The sequence below is a fragment of the Parasteatoda tepidariorum genome, chromosome 6 (genome assembly GCF_043381705.1).
Source record: "Parasteatoda tepidariorum isolate YZ-2023 chromosome 6, CAS_Ptep_4.0, whole genome shotgun sequence".
NCBI classification, from domain to species: Eukaryota; Metazoa; Arthropoda; class Arachnida; order Araneae; family Theridiidae; genus Parasteatoda; species Parasteatoda tepidariorum.
The window spans coordinates 3,216,129-3,231,928 of record NC_092209.1 but is presented as its reverse complement, the minus strand read 5'-3'; the positions used below and the strand labels follow the sequence as shown (position 1 = coordinate 3,231,928).

Genomic DNA, 15,800 nt, shown 5'->3' with positions numbered 1-15,800 from the left:
TAACTAAAAAAAAAAAAACATTTTTAATGTTTGGCTTTGAATTGAATCAATGGTAACAATATCTAAGCAAAATGTGACTATGTCACCGTGAATGATCGAAATCAAGAACCGGTGAATATCAACAATCACATAGTCGCTTTGATAAATGCGACCATATATTTGCTGTGCCCGATTTGATATTCATTTATTCGTTGATATTATTATGTTTATTTTAATATCTGATGTGGATAGATTAGGAGAAACATCAATGCTCGGAGTACCGGGCAAATATACACCGGACAGTGGCACTTGTTTAAGTATAAATTTCGGACATATATCAAAGCAACTCTGTGATTGTCATCATTCACAGCCAGCCATTTTGGTTATTTACAGTAACAACTATGTTAAATGAATGGTAATTGTAATCAAACTAAAATATTCGATTATAACGGAGCCGAATTACAGTTTTACAGACAAAATGAAAGATATAATAACTAAACAAAATGATTGTATGTAGTCAGTTCGTGATGAATCATAGTAGTTTAATGAAATTTAGCTATCGTTTGATGAAGTTGCATTTGCCCACCAGTTTAAAAGTATAGTGCGCTCCATTATTGTTTTCGGACCATCGTTAGGGATTCATTCCAAACCGTGTCTCTAATAGTGTTTCGCAGCCAAACCAGAACGTTCGATAAAGCCTGGTGCTATTCATATGGAGAAAAATTCTTCAATGAGTCATTACGTCATTGGACTAATCGTACCGTTATTCCCACTAAAATAAAGGAAACGTAAACATAACTAAACTAAAAGAATAATGAAACAAAATGGTAAACTCAAAGGAATGAAGGATTACTTGAAAAATACAAAAATGCAACTCTTTTTTTTCTTCTTACCTTCATATACTGATGGAATAGCATTTTCAAAGTAAACAAGAATCGGAAGTTCATCATTTAAACCGTACTGTTTGGCTAAAGAATCATCGGATATCTTCACGAATGGAATGTTGTATTCTTGACTGTCATCGTCTATTTTTTCAAGTTCTTTCAATACCACCTGACTCACAGCACTATCAGCATCATCTAAAAGGCAAGACATTTTAGGTATAAATAAAAACAACTGAAGATTTAGAATTGGGTAGCATGCATTTTACCTAGCTACAAATTAGGTTAGGTTTTTAAAAGCATATCAAAAGCTTATAAATATCACTCATGTCCTCAATGTGAGAATCACTCTTCTTTCAGAGTCGTAAAAGACTTATTAAAGATAGAGAACAGGACACAAAAATGCCGAGCAGACTGTGTAGGGGTCAGGTAACGGGCATTGCATCAGAAAGGTTCTGGGTTAGAATTACGGGCAAGGCATGGATGTTGTTTCATTCTCTGTACTATCTGCCCTTCCTGTGGGAGCAACATTGGCCTACCTAATAGGGTGTCCCTGAAAGAGTGGTCCACAAATCTGCCCTGTAAATGCCTGTGTTAACACAGGTGGGCTTTGGAAATAAAAAAAAACGGGACACAAAAATCATCTATACTTTATAACTTATCTTCTGTGAAGAAGATCGGAAGTAATTTACTTAAAAAATAATCTGTTCTTTTTTCTTCGATTAAAAATGTTGGAAGTAAGTATTCAGTAATTTATAATTTGAGGTTTTTTGTCAAAATAGTGACTATGAATTTTGATTTAATAATTATTTAGATTGAAATAAGTAAATAGGGATATAAAATTTAATTTTGCCGATAGGGTTAGTTTGGCAAATGCTCACAGATCTTCAAATTATCGAAATAGATTAAACATATAATTTTTTTCTAACTAGATTACTTAAAAAAAAAATTCCTCCGATAAACTCGGTTATTCAATTTTGCTCATATTCGATTATCTGACATTTTTCAAATATTTTGATTTTTCCAACATATTTCTGTACCGTGAATATGTAAATCATCTACAAATCGTGTATAACAATAAAATACTACAGTTTCGCCTAGTTTAAAGAAATATTAGAAACAAATCCAGAAGAAAAAAAAAAGAATATTATCCCTGGGTTTGTAAAACGTTATTGGTAAAACGTTGTTAACTTTTAAAACGTTGTGTATCAATTAAATATTTTTAGAGAGTGGAAGCTAATTACCTTCAAGTAATTCTAAATTAAGGGAACAAGATCTAAAAAGTTCTTTACAAAGTCGTCATTTTCGTTAAAGCGAAAATAATTTAAGTATGATTTACTTTTATGTGTCTTAATCTTGCCAATAATTAATTTTTTGTATTATTTCCAGCTTTCAATTTATATAGCAATTATACTCTCAGAAAATTCTGGAGGTGCATTAATTAGTTAAGATTTTTGAGAGTGTTGAAGATAAATTTCTACTTAAAATCAATAATGCATATAATTTGGTACATAATACATTCAGTGTTTCGAAACCTTGTCCACAGCTGTTATCAGGGCCCGACTTAGCCTAATTGGGGCCCGGGGCAAAAACTTCTTTGTTGGCCCCCTCTGCTTCACTACTTCAGTAATGAAGAACTGGACTTCATGGAGGAATTAAAATTTTTCACCTCATTATACATATGAAACAAGAAAATTTACTAGAACCTAAAATAGCTATAAAGTCCCCCCACCCTCCAATGGTCAGACAAAATAACGTTCTGTCCCTTTTATTGATTTTCTGACAATTCTATGTGCATCATGCCGAATGCAGTTTTCTGATTGTAAACTTTGTCATCCAGCTGCAAAAAATTCATATCCTTGCTGACTATAGGGCGGAATTCAGTTAAATTTTCGCAATTACGACGGCTCACTTAAGTCAATCAGAAGCCTGTATTTTCGTAAACACATCGCATTTTGCGATATGTAAAAATGCAGGCTTTTGATTGACCAAATTTGTTCATCGAAATTGCAAACATTTAGCTGAATTCCGCGTTAGAAAGCCATGGATTTATGAAATATAGATTTTTCGTATTCATACGATAGATTAATGAAGAAGCTAACATAAAATTGACGGATTTTACACTGTACTGATATTTTAAACTTTCTATTCGATTTGGGGGCCCTGGGGCAACTGTCCCGTTACTGCCTTTGTCAGGCTTTGGTTGTTATAACAACTAGAAACGATTTTAAACTGCAAAAAGGACATTAATTTTTTAGAATTTCTTTACATTAGAAAAATTGTAATGTAAGAAGAAAGGTGAACTTTACAGAAGAGGACTGCAAGGGATGGAGTGGTTTCCACCAAATTCTGAAGCATCTTTTCTGTGACATCTTCAATTTCGTCTTTGGTCAACTGTTCCACCAGCCAAGCCAGAACTTCTTGTTCCTCCCGCATGTCTCCTGCAAGCAACAACATTCAATCATCTTTACCGTTGTGAGGTTGAAAGAAGAAATCACTAAGAAGTATTAGAAAAATATTTCTGGTGTGGGAAAAGATCTTTCCACAATGCCAACATTTTCTATCAAAAGCAGAGCTGCCAACTTTCCACTCTTTTTTAAAAATTTATTCAAGGGATAGCTATGTTAATGCGTTATTTTGTATTCATTTAAACTTATTTTCCACACCACTACATATGAATGATTCAAGAGTTCATATGCAACACCACTTTGCTCCAAATCTTTCGTGGTGAGGATTTTAAAATGTTAACAAAATTACCAAACTTTGAGAGTTTTGGCTTTGAAAAGTCTACAACTCTGTAAAATATTTTGCATATAATATCTGCAAAACGCGTAGTAGTTGGCGGGTCTGAAAAAGGTACTCTAGATCAGGGGTTTCCAACTTACATGAGGTCGGGGGCCGCAATTAAAAGCACCAGTCAAATGGCGGGAGCAACTTTATCAAAATTTTATACAGGACTCTTTTATGTTTGAAGAAACATTAAATATTACTGTCAGATTTTTATCAAGTTGTAAAAAACAAAAGTATTGAATTACAAATTAAAATAAGAAGTAGATTTTTACCTGAGAAAATTTTTTTTTTGCACTGTTGGTATGTTAAATTTCACAGAAACGAAGAAATTAGGTTTTTTTTTAGAAAATTGTCCGCAAAAAATGACAACTAATATATTTTAGTTCGCGAACCACAATAAAAGGCTTGGCGGGCCGGATGTGGCCAACGCCTCTTATGACTGAAAGCTTCCACACGGTTTTTTGTAGGTAGTCCGATCAGACCACTATGAAGGTAAACCAATTAGTTAAGGAACCATTGAATGTGAAATCTCATAAAAATTAGAAAGTGGTAGCAAATATATGTCTAAAAATGTGCTTAATTTATAAATATAATTGGTTTGTTTTATTTGCTTGTCAACCACTACAAATTCAATTCTTAAATATATGTGATAAATCTCTCTCAAGTACTTTTAAAATAGAATTTGGGTTCGTGCGCACAAGTGATTCGCTTTTTAAATAATCTGAGTCAATTCTTAAATATATATGATAAATTTCTCTCAAGTACTTTTAAAATAGAATTTGAGTTCGTGCGCACAAGTGATTCGCTTTTTAAATAATCTGCGCAGACTACTTATCAGAAACCGTGTGGAGGCTTTCTGATGTGGCTCGCGGGCCACCAGTTGGTAACCACTGCTCTAGATAGTATAATGATAATATGTCTTATATACTAGTGAATTGGTATTTAATATTTTTAATGGTAGTTACGTCACATTCCCATCTGTGACTGAATTCGATGAACGAATACCACTAGTTGATTAATGCTGTTTATTTTTTTTATTTATTTATTGGCCGGGAGAATTGTATTGACTTCACTGGAGCTTTGAGCGCTATTTTGGGAGCACATCAACTATTTGATGCTGACCATCCATCGATGTTGGCGACTTCATATCACGTCAGGATTACTAAATGGGGAAAGAACTATGCCAATCTTCGTCTATTAAAAGGTACCTCAACCAATTGATATTTAATGTTTTTTTGTGGTAGTTACGCCATACTGGATCTCAATCATCAACGTTATGAAGTTAGTCCGTTGTGCCTTTCAGTGATTCTCCCTTCACGACCTGTTCTATCCTATATGAGTCATGCCTTTCTGACTCTAGGAGAACAAGACCACACGAACGTGATTTTAATTCGATACTCTCGTATTATATCTCGAATACTTACTCTTTAGTACGTATACTTTCAGAGCTTATACAGAAGCGCTTTTCTTGTTTTAGTTAAGTGCTTTCTCAGCTGTTAATCCAACATGAATGGGGTAGTTTTATCAAATAATAAATATGCATAGTGAAAGATGGTTGCTTTCAATAGGCAGAAGTTAAACCAGTCCCCCATGGTTTGGTGTGGTCCCTGTGTATGAAGAACAAAGCAACATTCAGGGACACAGCAGCAGAAGTTCTTGAAGCGAATTTGCACCCTCCTGTCCTGCCAACCACTACAGAGATCGGGGAAGGGTTGGGGAGAAGAAGAAAAGCTTTTATTCTATGGATGGTTGAATGAATGTAAACAATAACAAGCTTTCTAAATGGAAGAAATTAAGAAAACTTCAGGTGTATCTCTCCGATTATGTCATGCTTACGAGGTGATGTTTGAAGAGGCTTAATATTCTAAGAACTTTTATTATTTTCACTTAAGTTTAAATGTACGCTTAATTTTACCATTCATAAGAGTTTTCCATAAATTATAAATTCTAACAGGTCATGAACCTCAAACAAATTTAACAAAATTAATACCACAGCGTAAGTAAAGTGTAAGGTTAGCCACATTTTGAGTGTTACCCTTTATTTGTCTGTATTTGTGTAATTTGCACGGTTGGCTATTTTTTGTGTGGCATCATAGCAAGCTTGCGGAGTGTTCCGAATTCATTTTTTGCTTGTTTCGTTGATTGCATTATATTGCAAACACTACTAGTACAATAATATAGGATGGTGCGCTTTTTCAAGATTGGACGTAAAAATCAATCGGAAGTTGTAATCGGGAAGTTTAACCCCTAGCGTTATCTGTGCGTTGCTTTGCGCGGTCAACCATCCATTGACTCACAATTCACAAACTTTTGACAAACTACAAATCACTATTTGGCAAACAGTACTGTACTACTAATTAAGATGTTTATTTGAGAATGCTTTTATATCATCCAAGTTTATGAAATCTGCTAACTCATTTTGACATGGAAAGAAAGAACGAAATGGCGGTTGGCGGGACAACCGATTTACGGGTGACGTCACTTTGCTTCTAATACGCATGCTCTGGATCTTAATAGAAATGATGCTCTGCTAAATCTTTTTTGCCTCCCCAATAAACTGTTTTTCTGGTATAGTATGCCGCACTGAGCAGTTCCCAGCTTTAGTTACGTATTCATAGAGCTAGACCTCTTTTTTTTCTAAATTCTTTGGTTTTATGTTTAAAGAAGGCTAAAAATTCAATAGGGTGTTCCGCAAAGAACACCCTTAATACGTAATAAAATACCACAAATTGAAATTTCAGTTTTGCGAATTTTTCAATTGCTCGAAGAAACTAAATAAATAGAAAAGCTATTCAGAAAGACGCTAAAAAAATTCTGCAGAAACTGACTACAGATTGAAAGCTAAACTCCTATCGACTCCCTCCCATCCGGAGAGTTAAAAATTCTTGTTTCTTTTTCTCTTTTCAGTTAGTTGCCGAGTGCATGAAATACCTTATAAATGTTACCGTGAATAACCAAAATGAGTGGTTGTTGACTTCCACCGGTGAATGTTGACAATCACTTTGGTAAATGTCCGAAATATATACCAGGTCTAGTGAAGTGCCTGGTATATATTTGCCCGGTATGTCCTATATTAATGTTTTTTTAAGGTCTAGTGATACTGCCCAGAATGCATTTAACCTAACACTGATGTTTCTCCTAATCTATCCTCAGTAGATATTAAAATATCGAATAAATTAATATCCCGTCGGATATAATAAATATTTCGGATATTCACCAACTATGTGATTGTTGACATTCTCTTCATCTCAGTCATTCACATAAACAATCATTTTCTGTGGTTCAAGAAAATTTGTTGTCGTCTACTTTAATTCACAAAATGTTATACACTTCTGCTAAGAATTTTTATTCATTATTACATACTCTATCTACCATAGATAATATGTGATGGTCGATGTTTACTTTGTTGAAGATATCCTTTGATAGAAATGCCACTTTTTCAAATTTTAATTTAGACTTAAAGAACTTTTTAAATATTTTATTTTGTTTCTTAAGTCTTTCAAAGCTATTTTAACCTTTTGTGTATTGATTAAAACTAGAATTTCGCAGATATAAGTGGATAAAGAGACTAAGATTCATTTAGCTTTTTCAAAGTAGAATGAAGTTACGAGTACATTTGGCAGCAAACGGTCGACCCGAAACCATAGTCTCTCTTTTGGTAGCCAATTAAAACGGCAAGAGTCTATATGTGAAAGAATTTATGTGAAAAGAGTGGATATTATTTTCTGTTGTCAACCACTTTAACTTTAAAAATAAACTGTACATTGATTTCAGTTATAAATATATATATTCATAGTATTAGTATCTTAATACTTCCAAATAAATCCTAATAATGAAGCCTTCTATTACCATATTTTTCTCTTTCAAGAAGGAACCGTCCTTTTAAGAGGACGATAAACGGAAGGAGATAATTTTCATGGCAAATTCTATTTCCCTCTCATTGATATTTTAGAGTTTAGAGTTCAGGTAAATCTCGAGTAAACCACGAAGCTTCAAATGCTGAAAATAGGCTTTTAAAATATCAAAATGCATACAAATCACTGCAGGATAACTTCCCCACTGTGTAATCCTGCACACAGGTTGCTTACATTTAGATATTTAAAAAACAAAAACAAATTTACACTTTTGAAATTTTATGATTTACTGTAAATCAACCAGAACTCAACTTTTTTCTTCTCCAGTTTAGATTTTAAATTACTTACAGAGATGAAAAAGGAATTTGTGCCAATAGATGAAGAAGAAGGACATACCATTGTAGACATTTGGCATCTGGTTGTAAAAGAATACCAACGCTGGAAGATATTCCAAACCATATTTCTCTGCAGCACCCAGGTCACTTGTTTTTAGAAAAACTATTTTATGTTCATCAGCATCATCATCGATTTTCTCGAGTTCAGTTAGAACTTTCGTATCAGACGTGGCATCATCTGAATGGAACAAAGGAAAATATTTAACAAGTAAAGATATTACAAAATATTTGAAAAGAGGACTTTTCACCTTCTTTATTGTATGCTTATTAAGATTTATAAGTTATGAATCAATTTAGCTCACATAAAACAATAATGGCTAATGCTCGTTTTTATTAGTACAAAAAAATAAAAGTGAGAAACTGATACAGTTGATTATTATTTATTAAATTACTTCAAAATATTTTTTTTCATGATATCAAAATGCAAAATATTTCGAGAGATAACTTTTGATTGTTTACCCATGGTATACCTTTCTTAGAGAAAGTGCGTTTATTTTATTTCTGATTTTGTAGCATAATTTTTTTATAGTTACTACTTAAAGTTTCTTTCATTCATAATCTTCATATGATTACTTTTTACAGATTATGGTGCGATACGCTTCGCGTTAATTATATTTAGTTAAAAAAAACATACTTACAGAAGAGAACGGCGAGTTGATTGTGTTTTTTGATCATTATATCCAAGAGTTTATCAGACACTTCTTCTATTTCATCCGTTGTCATCTGTTTCACCAACCATTTAAGTACTTCCTCCTCCTTCATTAAATCACCTGCAGGAAAATTGTGCATCAACAATCCAGTTGCAAAAATGCCAAGTTAATCAAGTATAAACTTTGTGTGAAGAGTTTCAAATGCTTCTTTGCAACTTGGAATACTTGCTACTTTGGCTAATCTTTCCAATATACCACCAGGCTTTTTCGCAGAGAAGTTTTCTTGGTTCTTTCGTTAAAATTTCCAAATCAGAAGCATTCATTGAAATAATTTCACAAGAACTTGCAGCTATTATTTCACACAGCACAGTTTTCGCCTACTTCTATTTAACTCAACAATACAGGTTGAAAAACCATTATTTTAAATGGGTGTCCTGTCATTTAAGAGCATATTTCATAACCTGAATTCAATTTACAAAAATGATACAGTTTTGAAGAACCTTTTGATCTGAGGGAGTTATGGAAGATTTCTAATTCATTTTCAGATTTCAGAAGCATGATTATGATTATGCTATTGTTTTTTTTCTCTTTTTTTAAAAACTTTAATCTGAAGCTGCTGAGGATGGTGAATATTCTTTGAAATAAAACTTACTAATATGTAAAAAAATTTGGAAGACGCTATAGCAGAGGAGGAACATATCATTTGGCGAATTCCGTACCACCCTTATTGGCATTTTAAAATGTTAAGTTTCGAGAAAATAGAGTTTAAGGAAATTTAGGGTGAAACTACAAAGTTTCAAAAGCTGAAGAAATGTTTCCAAAATATCAAAATGCTAAAAAGGCATTCCGAGTCATCCTATCATAATTTGTTGATGTTTTGAAATTTTTTTTAAAAAGTATATAGACACCGCTTTTTAAGTTTTCAAGGACCGTACGAACACTGCATAAAGGTTTTAATTTAGACGTCTGATGAAATGCGTGAAACGGATGGAATCACTCACCTCTGTATATGCTGGGAATCTGACCCTCAAAGTAGACGAGAATGGGGAGTTCATCGTCAATTCCATACGATTTAGCCAATTCAGCATCGGATATCTTGACGAAGGGTAAATTTCTTTCGTCAGCTTCATCATCAATGTTCTCAAGCTCTTTAATCACTTTCTTTGATCTCTCAGAGTTCTTGTCATCTAAATGAAGAAAATGAATTTCAATAACAGTCACGTAATTTCTTTTATTTCATGTAAATGAGTTCATTTTTTGTTAGCAATGCGTCCTGTTTTACAAAAGACAGAGAGCGAGAGAAAGAGAGGGAGGAGGGCTAGTGTAGACAAATAGAATATTTCTCTTATTTATCACTCTAATTTTTTTCTCTAATGTTTGGCTGATTGGCGAAACTGTGCATAATATAGCAAACTAAAAAAAAAATGTTTTTATAGTGGAAAAAAAATTCCCAATTTTTGCTTTCTTTTCAAATTTAGATAAATTTTATCCATTGGTTTGAACAATAAGACTTATAATATTATGAATGAACTAGGGGGCTAAGCCCCCAGTTCGCTGCCGCTCAATAAACTCCGATGATTGCTTCGCAATATTTGTCTTTTCTTGGCAGAAAACAGTTTTTCTACTAAGGTTAAAATTATTGCCTTAACGTGTACATACTAAAAAGAATTCTGTTTGCTTACGCTTGTGCCTCTACTTCCCACATCCAGATATTACTGTCTATTAGTATTAAAAATATTTAGATCTCTTGGTGAACAGAAGTGATTTTTCGAAGTAATCATTTTTCAAAATAGCATTTATATTCTTATAACATTAGATTATACAAACAAATTTGATGAGTTCACAACCATAATTTAATATTTTCGCTAATAATAGCAGTACTGGAAAATAACCTTAAATTAGGGATGCAAAAATATTTAAAGGAAAAAAATACCTATGCGACTTTTGTTAATTTTATGCTGATGACAACCAAAACAATATTGAAATGAATGAGGAAAAACTGGATCCTACCTCGTGATTTTCAGGCCAATAGAAATGCACGGACAACAATGGAAAACTCTGACATTATTATTAGACATATTTAAGGCTCCTATGCTATCAGAGCTGACTTATCAAGCAATATTGGAGCAAACAGACATACTCAAAATAAAATAAAAATCGTCACTCAGCTTTAGCTGGTAAGTTTAGTCGTAACATTTTAGCAAGCAGCATTATTAAAAACTATTACCTTTTTACACACAAGCGTTCTCAATTTTAATTGGCTGTTTTCAGCTTTAGTCTTCTGTGATTGGCTATTTGTTATCATTTCACTCTCTTCATTAAAGATATGCTTATTACATACGCAGCCTTCCCTTCAATGAATGAATAATGAGTTTAAACGACATAATGACTGCACGGTGGACAAGTCAACAGACTTTTAATGGTAATGAATTTACATCAAAGCTAACAGAAATTTTCTTTCTCAAGATATATGGAGTCACTTTTCATGCAGATATTATATAGTGGCGCTCACAAATGATAGAACTATATTTTATATTCATTACAAATTATAAAAGTTTTCTGAAGAAACCTGATACACTATTTACATATTTACCCAGACAGAAATTGAAGATACGAACAATATTTATAATGCTAGTGTAATGACGACTAAGGTCATTTTAATTTTAATTTATCATTATCAAAAAATTAAAGAATTTCCTCGCACTATTATCAAGTCTTACATATATATATATTATGGTAGTAAAGTTTGTCGTAAATACGCCGTAGTACCACAAAAATTAAATAGCAGAACTAGCTACCACTTTAAATATTTAAGAAAATAAAAAAACATTCACAAGCGCTCAAGTAGAGGAAAAGTTGTAAATTTTGTGTTTGTTAAGGATTAATATAAATAACTATGAAGAGTTTTAGGATTAATCAGTGTATTTTTAGACTATATTAGCTCCATTTTGATTTTACTTGCTTTTTTAAATTAAATAGCATAAAATAAAAAAAAAAAACATATTTTGTGGCGTGTCCACACTAACCTCATGACATGGAGAAAAAAACTTTTCCTTTTTTAATAAAAAAGATTATTAGCAAAGTATGCATTTAAATTATTCTATCTATAATTTAAAATAAAGATAAATATTAAGATTTTATTGAAAAAAATACCAGATATTTTTAAAATAATGATTAGTATTTGAAAGAACAGTTTTCTCTAAACCCTTTTACATTTTGTTATGTATAATTGAGGTGGATTAGAAATTTAATTCAAGATTTATATAAAATGACAGGGTTTAAATAAATGTTAGAATCTTGAAATAATTTATTAGGGAGAAGGGGGTCAGAGAGAAGAGAAAAACGCTGCTATCAGAAAAATGAAATAGATATGTAATATAGAATGTCTCATACGAGTCTTTCTATATTAATTTATTGATAAAAATAAATTCTCTTTTCATTTTAAGAAGCAGAAATAGCCATAAAAAGTCAAAATCTCAATTAAAAGATTCTTTGCTGAAGTTAATGGGTATATGCTCAGTTCTTGTAAATATGCTCATGAATGAAATCTCAGAAATTTAATTTAGTCTACATAGCGTCATGTTTTTAATCCAATAAAGCTCTCTAAATTTTCCCGTTTGAATAACGTGTTAAGGATATTTTTGCAATCAATCCAGAATCCCTGTTTAAATAGCGGGAGTCATGGAAAAGGCTTTTTTATATTTTCATGACTAGAGAAATCTGTGCCAAATCCCAACATCTCTGTTATGGGAAACCATTGTCATCCGTGATAAAATCCAACGTAAGCTGTTGAATAAAATTTTTATAACTTAATAAGATGCGTATTTATTTGAAATAGCCAAAGTCTCTAGGATTATCTAGTCTTTGAAGGTATTTCATTACATGTATAGAAGGAGGATTTTAGTTTTTTTTAGAAGTAAGCAATTTTGGTGATTTTGTACTTACTTATACCTATATGAATTGCTCCTATGACGTCTAAGCTATTAGTGATGCAATAAGGTTTTATGCATGAATATGCTATGCAAGGGATATAAGTAGAACAAATTTCAATCATAAGGAAAAATAGGTTTACTTACAAAATAGTACACTTAGAAAGTCTGTGTTCTTTATCATTTGTGCTAAAACTGTTGCTGAAATATCTTCAATTTCATCTATATTCATCTGTTCTACGAGCCATTCCAGTACTTTCTCTTCATTGGATAAATCTCCTGAAATAAATTTATTAATACGATGAATCAATCACTTCTTAAAAATAATAATTATAAAAGACTAAAACTGTTTACTTAGTTATTGCTATTTGTCTTAAAGGATAATATTAGTTTTATATTTTTAAATTTAATAGAAATCCATTCTTTAAAAAAGTTTTATTCAACACGTTTAAAATATGTTCCCAAAGTTTTAAGACAATTGGATTAAAACTCCAGAAAATAAAGAAGCTTTAAAAACTGTGGCGTAAGATCGATCCAAATTTGGTGTTGAAAAATTCTAAAAATTGTGATTTATTTCAAGTAAATACTGAATCAAGCGTTCCTACATTCTTTAATGGGTGTTTTAAAATTTAAACTCCAATGTGAGTAAGCTTTTTCCAAGATTAGATGTATTTACTCTATTAATGAATTATTTTCGTTACTGTTGGTCTGCCTGTAGAAGCCGCCAAACGATCACTACAATCGAGCACGAGAACGGGAAAGTTTGTTTTTACCTCCCACGATGCTAAACATTGGGCAGAAATAGAAGTAAACTTCTATGAAAGGCATGTATGTTTTTATTTGTATATTAAAGGTAATTATATTCTCATCAGAGGATTTAAATGAAACTGTCAATTTTATTTAATCATTTTAAAATATTAATTTCTCACAGCATCAATTTTGTTAAGCCTAACTCGAATTCATATTAATATTGTGCGTATATTTATTGTGTGTATTAACAAGTATATTCATTGTGTGCATTGTAAGTATTAACAAGTTATAGTTTTTTTAAGAAATACTGTATAGATGAAATTCTAAATAAAAGATACTTGCTTTATTGTAAAAAACTTTACTGATTCTTATGTGCACCATATGAAATAACTGTAATGTTAAAGTTTAGTGAATGACAAAACTGGTAGCAACTACTTTACTCCAAGTGGTGAAAACGATCATATTTGCTTTTTGGAGTTGTGAAACACCTAAATCCAAGAGTTATTTGTGGCGTTTTACTTCAAAACTTTGGTGCAAAGTAGTTGCCTCCCTATTTGGTGTTGAAATGCACAAAAATTTTTTACTATGTAGGAACAGAAATAAAATTTTCTTAAATGAAGTCAATGGGAATTTTCTTAATAACGTAAAAAATTTACGTGGCTTCTTTTTGATAGAATTGACAGCTCTATTGGAAATTTGGAATTGTTCAAATTTGCTGAATATGGATCCAAGTTGAACCAATTGTTAAAACCATGATACTATGGTTCAATTTCAGTAAAATTATGGTTTTTGTTACCTTGCCAATGCAGCAAATTTATATTGCATTATGGTTTATCATTGGATATATTTTTTTGTGATAGTAGATATCGTACGAATAATAGTTTTTCTTTGAACGCCACTCATTTTAAGCAGCAACATATGGTTTAAGGTCTACAATATACAAATATCGTACAAATTGTGTACAAACATAATGTGCAAATATTTAAGCGTAATATTTATATTGTACAAATATTTTACCTAAAGGGGGAAAAAGTTTTATTTTTCAGTTTAATATTGTTAATAACTTCGAATTTTTTCCCTAAAGTTGTACTACATTTTATGCCAATAAAATACTCAAAATAAATGTACCTTGCTTACTAAAATTAAAATTGTTATAATTCAGTATCCGATAGTCTTGAAAAAGCATTAATAAATTGACGGGTGGTACGGATAAAACGTTCCAAAAGGTAGGTAATTTGTTTATATACGTCGCACTATGGCTGCACAATGGCCTACAGGCAATGGTTTGAGAAAAATCCTCGAGGATGACCCAAAGACCTGCTATCACAATTTTGATCCTCTCCAGAAAGGTTGCTCCCCTCCCCCGCTTTGGTAGCCCGACGATCAACGCGCGAAGTTGAGCACTTTACGGTAGAACAGTTTAACGAGGACCGATACCTCGCACCCTCGATCCTTACGCTGGCTGATCAAAGTGGTCACCCACCCGCTTACTGACCGCAGCCAATGATGCTTGACTTCGCTGTTCTACGGGGAACCCTGTCTTTACGATCAGTCCATTGCGGGACAATTAGTTCAAAAAGAAATTAGTAACTGTTTTTGAATAAAAAAGGCTAGAGTTTCGTGATTAAATGATAAAAAAAATATAATCGACCCCTTTTAGTAGTAACGACATTAATTCACCTTCATAGAATTTTGGAACCTGTTTCTTATAGAATCCAAGAGTGGGTGGGTTTTTAATGCCGTAAAGGGATTCCAATTGACTGTCATCGATTTTCACAAAAGGTATGTTATGCTGATCACAATCGTCATCTATTCCTTCCAATTCCTGAAGAATCGTCTGACTTGTATTACTGGAACTATCGTCTGCAAGTATAAGACAATGACATTTTACACCTTTCCTTACCAAATTATTTAACGAAAAAATAAACTAAAAAAATCATCACATATTTTTACTTCATTATTAAATATAATGAAGTGAAACTAAAAATAATGTAACCCTTTACTACGTTGAGTTAAAGTAAATTAATTTCTTTCAAAAGAATGTGCAGAGATAAAAAAAAAAGAGATTTAAGCATGCGACGCTCTTAAAAAAATGTTCTTTCTTTGTTCCGAAAAAATGTTCTGACTATTCGACTATTGACTATTGTGTTTGATTTCATAACTTAAAATATAATCTGCACAAATTATCATATTTAAGGTTACTCTTTCGTAAAATCAAGATTGAATCCCAGAATGTGAAGATCCGATTATCAGATCAAAAGTTATTCAGGGTGGTTTATTTTTTTAATTTTATGCACTGTTTATGTTACTATCAACTGCTTCCTAGAATGCCTGGCATTTATCGGTAAAGAATTAAACATGATAATAATTATTTACTCTGTGTGGGCTTTGCACAGAATGCATGCAGGTTTTTCATTCTATAGATTGCACGTAGGTTTGCTAATAGCCATTCAATCGATGTCTTATATTTTATTTTATAACCGTCGTTGAACAGCCCACCAAATTTTCAGTTTAGAACTACCCATTTTAAACTCCGTATTTTTGTAATTTTAAACCCACTCCAGAAGACCAG

General features: G+C 32.1%; 1 protein-coding gene across 1 annotated transcript in view; it reads right to left on the bottom strand.

Annotated features, from left to right (window-relative positions):
- The window catches only part of LOC107453912 (uncharacterized), an 81,551-nt gene that overhangs the window by 41,514 nt on the left and 24,237 nt on the right, over positions 1-15,800 (bottom strand). Inside the window, exons 8-14 of the mRNA XM_071181580.1 lie at positions 14,909-15,091; positions 12,626-12,757; positions 9,551-9,736; positions 8,538-8,669; positions 7,901-8,077; positions 3,170-3,301; positions 873-1,058 (exon numbers count right to left, since the gene is read on the bottom strand). Of these exons, the coding sequence (XP_071037681.1) occupies positions 873-1,058; positions 3,170-3,301; positions 7,901-8,077; positions 8,538-8,669; positions 9,551-9,736; positions 12,626-12,757; positions 14,909-15,091 (1,128 nt within the window). The remainder of the gene's footprint in view (positions 1-872; positions 1,059-3,169; positions 3,302-7,900; positions 8,078-8,537; positions 8,670-9,550; positions 9,737-12,625; positions 12,758-14,908; positions 15,092-15,800) is intronic.